The sequence below is a fragment of the Coenobita brevimanus genome, chromosome 19 (assembly GCF_032717465.1).
Source record: "Coenobita brevimanus isolate Jiangsu-jjx chromosome 19, ASM3271746v2, whole genome shotgun sequence".
In the NCBI taxonomy this organism is placed as follows: domain Eukaryota; kingdom Metazoa; phylum Arthropoda; class Malacostraca; order Decapoda; family Coenobitidae; genus Coenobita; species Coenobita brevimanus.
The window spans coordinates 3,077,063-3,084,386 of NC_136972.1; the positions used below are offsets into that span (position 1 = coordinate 3,077,063).

Below are 7,324 nucleotides of genomic sequence, written 5' to 3' on the forward strand. Positions count from 1 at the left end.
GTGGAGAAGCAGTTGGGTAACTATGGATCGGAGCAGATGGGGGACGTGGAAAGTGTGTGCAAGATATTCACAGAAGAAATCTGTGCAACATGTGAGATGGTGTGTGGGGTGACGAGAAGACAAAAAGGGGTGCAAGGAACAGTATGGTGGAATGGAGAGGTGAGACAGGCTGTGACACAAAAGAAGAAAGCTTATACTGAGTGGATGAGAAACAGGGCGTGGAAGAAGTTGTGAGACTGAAGAGAGACCATATGTGGAGAGAAAGAGAGGGGTGAAAAGATTAATGAGAGAGAGAGTAAGAAGAGAGTGGATGAGGAATTTGGAAGGAAATGGAGTGTAAAGTGGAGGGACTGTAAGAAAATGTTCTGGAGAGAGGTAAAGAGAGTAAGACTGGGTGGCAGTGAAGGTAGTCGGGGAGAGACAAATGAAATTGGTAGGTTACTAGTGCAGAAGGGAGAAAAAAGTGAGCAAATGGAGAGAACTCTTTAAGGAATTGTTGAATATAGACAATGAAAGTAATGCGAGTATAAGTGGCTAGGGCTGGGAGAAGGAGGGATGTGAGAAGAGAGGAAGAAATCAGTAACATGGAAGTAGTGGAAGCAATGAAGAAAGTCAAAGTAGGGAAAGCCCCAGGAATTGATAGTGTGGTGAAATGCTGAAGCATAAGGGAGAGATAGTAGTAGAATGGATGTGGAAGATGTGCAGATTGGCCTGGGAGGAGGGTAGAGTCCCGGAGGCTTAGAAGTAAGGTATAATTATTCCCTTGTACTAACCAAAAGAGGAAAAAAAAGTGTGTGGTAATCATAGGGGCATTTGTCTTCTTAGTGTAATAAAAAAAGTATATGGTAGGGTACTTATTGACAGAGTTAGGGAAATAACTGAGGAATTAGCTGGAGAAGAACAGGGAGGATTTACGAAGGGAAGAGGTTGTGTAGATCTGATATTCCTTCTTAGATCTTTTGTGGAATAGTTTCTAGGGAAGGGAAAAAAGTTGTATGCGGCCTTCATGGATTTGGAGAAAGCATATGACAGGGTGGATAGACAAGGATTGTGAAAAGTATTAAGAATATATGAATTAGATGGGAAGTTGTTGAGTACTGTGAAGAGTATGTATGATGGTGCTAAGGCTGCAATGCGTGTGGATAGTGAACTGAGTGAATTTTTCTACCTGAAGGTTGGATTGAAGCAGGGATGTGTCATGTCTCCATGGTTGTTCAATCTGTATATGGATGGGGTTATAAAAGAGATACAAGGTAGGGCAGAGATTATTGGAGTGGCCCTAATGAGGGCAGTGTTTGGAAACTACCTTTACTGTTGTTCGCAGATGATACTCTGTTGTTAAATGAAGACGAATGGGAGCTGCAAGGCTTCGTGGATGAGTTTGGGAGAGTGTGTAAGAAACGGAATCTAAAGGTGAATGTAGGGAAGAGTAAAGTTATGGTCTTCGAGAGAAGCGAAATCAGTGAATGTACAATGATGCTGTATGAGCAGGAAATGGAAAATGTGAGTGCATTTAAGTACTTGGGTAGTGTGATGAGTAAGAATGGAAGTTTGGAAGGTGAAGTGCTTGAAAGGATACAACAAGGAAGAAAGGTTGCTGGTTCCTTGAAAGCAGTGATAAGAAACAGGAAAATGAACAGGTAAGTGAAAAGTTACTACGTAACACTATTGTGATACGAGCTCTAACGTATGGAAGTGAAGCTTGGACCTTGGTGGAGGGACAGAAGTCAAGAGTGTGAGCAGTGGAAATGAGTTATCTGAGAGGAGCATGTGGAGAGACAGATTGACAAATGAGGATGTGAAGGAGCGTTGTGATGTGGATGTAGTAGGAAGTGTTAGGAGAAACACACTGAGGTGGTTTGGCCATGTGGAGAGGATAGAGTGAGAAACTGACGAGGAGAATGTATGTGAGTGAGGTGGAGGGGGGGGAGAGGGAGGGGGAGGCCAAAGATGAGATGGAGGGCTGGAGTGGAGAGGTGTATGAGAGAGGGAGGTGTGAGCTGGGAGTGGGGCAGTGAAATTGCCGGGGACAGGGCGACATGGAGGCTATTTGTTTGTGGCCACCCCTTACGGGATTAAGGCGTCTGGCAATAGATAGATAGACTTAACACACCCTTACACAAGCCTGACTACCATTATAGAAACTCTTAAGAGCAATCAATTGCTTTTTTGTCCATACCATACATACACAAAACCTTTCATATACCCCTCTGGTTACCTTGGCATATGCTTTTTCCAAATCCTCAGCGAAAATGGACTACATAGGGAGGCTGCCAGATATCGAGCAGCGTGGAGGGCTTCCATTAGGTGACCAAGGCAGATGCAGGCAAGCATGTTGGAGCCTATATAAACGACATCTAGCATAAACATCTAACATTTCTTTTCACAAGCAGTTCCCATTGTTCCATTACAGGGATTTGATCCATAAATCCCCAACCACTAATGAAGCCATCATGTTCATCAATCAGCGGGTGTGTTGATGTAATGCCTCACTTATTCCATGATAATTCATCCATACCAACTTTCCAACAACAATGAACAGACATATCACAATAATTTTTGCACTCAGTTCCATTATTTCTTCATTCTTTTTTTTTTTTTTTTTTTTTACATGGACATGACTACAGCGTTTGATCTTATTCGCTGGTAATGATTCAGTGACTTTATTTCTTTACATATGCAAATGTTTGAGGGTGTGTGGTATGGTGCCAGCAGGAGTGAGGGCAGGACCGTGTATGATGTCTCGTACTGCTACTTCGGTATTACTGGCATCATCATGACCCTCATCATCAGCAACCTCATATCCCTCTGTACTGGTGAGCTGTCTTGCCGTTGTAATGGCCACTCAGCACTGGTTGGCACGGGTGGGGGTGAGCCCACACCAACAGTTAGCACTAATAATATAGTGATGGCACACCAACAGTTAGCTCTGATAGCACTGACAAACTGGATGGCGGTACACCGACTGGCACCAGTAGTGGCAGATGGTGGTACTGTTTATCAGTGGTTGGGACTGGTAGACCAAGCTGTTCCAGATGGTAGTACACCAATAGTCAGGGCAGGTAGCATTGTTAGGAACAAGCGGTTATGCAGGAGCAGATTGGAATGGCAGTGCTAGTATGGCTGAGTTGCAATGCACTAGCAGTAATTCCTGTTCTATCACCTGTTTTCATGAAGTACCGGTATGTTGTGAAAGGTGATTAGAATGGCAACACCATAATTCTAGGCTTAGTTAATGTAGTTCCAGAGGACATTTTAGTGTTCTGAACAGAACTGTGTCACTGCTCCTCTATACAGACCCAGCACCACTTTTTCATAACACGTATTTTTTTTTTTTTTTAATAACAGAACAGAGGAAAGAAAAACAAACGAATAAATAAAACTAATCCATACACCAGATTACTGGTGTCCTCTGTTCATAAAATATCTGTAACAGTTAGACTTGAACAGCTGTAGGTAGAACTTTGGAGGGAAACAACTCTGGGGAAGCGAATTCCAAAGAGATGCAGTTTAGGGAATGAAAGATTTCTGATAGGCAGAAGTTCTGCAACATGGCTGAGTGACATTCCAGTCATGAGCGCTACTAGATGCCCGTGTAGCACGAGGGAAGGCATGGAGAGGTGGCACCATGAACGCAACTTCGTCTGAGCATTTGCCATAAAAATATCTGTAAAATAATGCAAGGAAGGCAACATTCCTTCTTACTTGTAGGGGAGGCAGTTTATTTGTAATGGCAAGGTTGTTAAAAATTCTAACAGCTTTGTTCTGAATTTGTCTACTTGTTTTAATGCAACCTCTCCACATCCATTCCACAAGGGTGAGCAATATTCAAGCTGTGAGTGCACATGGCTCTTATAAATTACAGCTAACTGCTCGTCAGTGTAGAAGTGATGGACTCTATTTAATAATCCAAGGTTCTTTGGAACGGTTTTAGCAAGTTATCTAACATGAGAGATCCAGCTGAGGGCATTGTTAAGTGAGATGCTCAGAATTTCAACACTATTGGAGATGGGAATATTAGTAGCACTGAAGGTAATATACGAATCTGGGAATATCTGTCTGTTAGTAAATTGTATAAATTTAGTTTTACTAGCATTAAATGAGACAAGGTTGTTTTGTCCCCATTCACTGACCATAGATAGGTCTTGATTTATGGAGATGGCTGTACTGAGTTGAGAGGTAGAGATATTAGACTTTGTAAATGTGTGACTGAGTGTGAATGAACTATGTTGTGTTGAGTCATCTGCATAATAGTGGATGGGATTGTGGGTGACAGATAAGAGATAATTAATATGAACCAGGAACAGGGTTGGCGCCAGAACTGATCCATGCGGCACGCCAGCATTAAATGAGTGGAAATTGGAATATACATCATCTACTTTTACCTTATTTTCCTGTCATTGAGATATGAGGAAATCAAAGGAACAAAAGACATTAGTCTATAGTCAGTGAGTCTGGACAGCAAGAAACGGTGCCATACTCAGTCAAAAGCTTTAGAAATATCAAGGACTACTGCATGAGTTTCTCCATGTAGGTCAGTTGATTGATGGATAGTATCAGTTAGGAGATTGAGTATGTCAATGGTAGATCTTTTGTGGTGAAAACCATATTGTCTATCACAAATTAAGTTGTTGGATTCAGGATGTTCAACAATGTGCTTATTAATTAAAGTTTCAAATACCTTACTAAGAGATGTGACAGCTATTGGTCTGTAATTAGAGGGGTCAGAGGAACTTCCATTCTTCGGAATAGGGTGGATATTCAACTTCAGAATCTGAAAAATAAAATATACCATAGTTTATCAGTTGCACATACTGTCGAAGCAGAGGAAGAGTGGCAATGTGCAGTTTGCCACAAGAGTGTGGGAACTAACTGCATCTTGTGCAGTAGTTGTGGTAAGTGGGTGCATAATGCTGATTCCATGTGTGCAGTGAGTCTGGCAGAGCATATAAAGATAGTCAGGTGTGAAAGGATTGATCCTGCTGGTGAGTTTCTTGAGTGTGTTGAAGTCTTGTTATTTAGGGGACAAGTTATTTACTTCAGGTGGGGCTGGAGCTAGCCTTGTGGCTAGAGTTAGGGGTGGCTGGAAGAAGTTCAAGGAGCTGTTGCCTCTCCTGACACTGAGAGGGCTTTCCCTCTGTGCTAAGGGATCTTTGTATGCGGCATGTGTTTGGAGTGTAATGCTGTATGGTAATGAGACCTGGACAGTAAAGGATGAGGATATTCATAGGCTCAAATGGACAGAAATGGCAATGGTTAGGTGGATGTGTATTGCGTCCTTGAATGTGAGGCCTGAGGGGGCTAGGTTTATGACTGACGAGTTAGGAAGGATGGGACTGGAGTGTATTGGTGCTGTGATGAGGGGCAGATTGACATGGTTTAGGCGTGTGGAGAGGATGGAGGATGACAACTGGATGCTGAAAATGAACGTCGGGGGTAGAGTTGCAAGAGGCTGACCGAAAAAGACCTGGGATGAAGTCATGCAGTGTGACCTCAGGGATAAGGGACTGAATAGGGAGGCTGCCAGAGATCGAGCCGCGTGAAGAGCCACCATTAGGTGACAAAGGCAGATGCATGCAAGCATGCTGAAGCCTTTATCAATGATACAACATAAAAATATTTCACACAAATGCAATCAACTTTCAAATTTCAATGGTGCATCCACAAAAAGAGGGGCCATACCACCTTGGCACCTTAATGAAATCTCAGCATGGTCTGGAAGTATGCTCTTATATCTTGTATATTCTGTTAAAGCCCAGAAATTAAATAAGTGGTTAAATTCCATGCCAAGAACAATGACTTAAAAATTAGGATATTCTATTACAACAACTCTTAGTCAGTTCTTGGATACTTCACAAGACTAATTTCAATACTTAAAAGTTGGTGAAGCCTTGGAAGCTTTAACCCGTGATGTAACCAGCAGTAGACAGACTGAAAAGGGCAGATCCGGTGGATTCATTGGTTTCATTTTTGAAGGCTCCAACATGCTTGCATGCATTGGCTCGGTCACCTAATGGCGGCTGTCCTTGCTGCTCGATCTCTGGCAGCTTCTCTATTTAGTCCCGTATCCCTGAAATCACATCCAATGACCTCATCTCAGGTGTTTTTCAGTCTACCTCTTGCTTCCCTACCCCAGCATTAACACTTCTCACTTTCCGCAACCAATTATCATCCCCCATCCTCTCCACATGCCTAAACAATCTCAATCTACCCCTCCTCATCACAACATCGATACACACCAGTCCCATTCTACCTCTCAACTCTTCCATCGTAAATCTAGCTCCCCAAGGCCTTGCACTCAGGGACGCACTGCACATCCACCTAATCACTGTCATTTCTGTACGTTTGGGCCTGCGACTATCCTCTTCCTTTACTGCCCAGGTCTAACTACCATACAGCATTATACTACTAACACATGCCGCATACAGAGATCCCTTAGCACGGAGGGACAGCCCTTTCAATGTCTGGTGAGGCAACAGCTCCCTGAACTTCTTCCAACCACTCCTCAATCTAGCCACAGAGCTAGCTCCATTACATGGCTACATTCATTACAAGGGCATATTATAATACAGTATTTGCATATATCAATTGTTCGCACAAGCTCACCCCAAATATATCAGACTTAGTTCCATACCGTGACAATCTTTTTCGGTAACCTGTTGGATAATATGTACAAATATTAAGCTGAAACTACACCAATGTTGGCAAGACTCTGCTTACATTATTGTGTAGTATATTTATAGATAAATATGGAGTTGTTACTTTCATAGTTTCAGGAATAGAGTGCCTGTAAAAGCTTAACTGGACTCTAAACTGTTGAACTGATGCCTCCAGGTCCTCTGAGCCCAAACGCTGTGGATAAACGGTTGACCTTTATCAGCTGCGGGAGGCTTCATCAATGGCTGTGGAGGACCTGCTGTGGTTCACATAAGGTGAACTATGTCTATGAGGCGGACCATGTGACCACCATGACCGTGTTACCCCGAACCAAGAGTCATCACAATGGCAGCCATCCCTAGCTTATGCTGCCTTACCACCACCACACACAAATCAATCCAGTTTTCTTCAGTATGAACAGTAAAGAAACAACAATCTTCCCAGTTCTGTCGGAAGAAAATGTACAGCTGGTTAAATACAGTGTATAATTCTACCTCTACCAGCGCGTGTTTCAGATGTTTTGATTTTTCCACAATGAGTTCATCACACATTGACAAGATACCATATAAATGAAAAGCCTCTTGTAATGATCTGTTTTAAGCCAGGAACATTGCAGTGATGCCGTTTACATGTAACAGTGAAGCCCTCAAATATTATAATGATGATG

The 7,324-nt window shown here is 42.7% G+C and overlaps 1 protein-coding gene across 1 annotated transcript in view; it reads left to right on the forward strand.

Moving 5' to 3' along the window:
- The window catches only part of LOC145391608 (sodium-coupled monocarboxylate transporter 1-like), a 47,436-nt gene extending 40,417 nt beyond the window's left edge, over positions 1-7,019 (forward strand). Inside the window, exons 12-13 of the mRNA XM_080266152.1 lie at positions 2,716-2,816; positions 6,835-7,019. Coding sequence (XP_080122278.1) covers positions 2,716-2,816; positions 6,835-7,019 — 286 coding nt within the window. The remainder of the gene's footprint in view (positions 1-2,715; positions 2,817-6,834) is intronic.
- Positions 7,020-7,324: the final 305 nt, after the last annotated feature.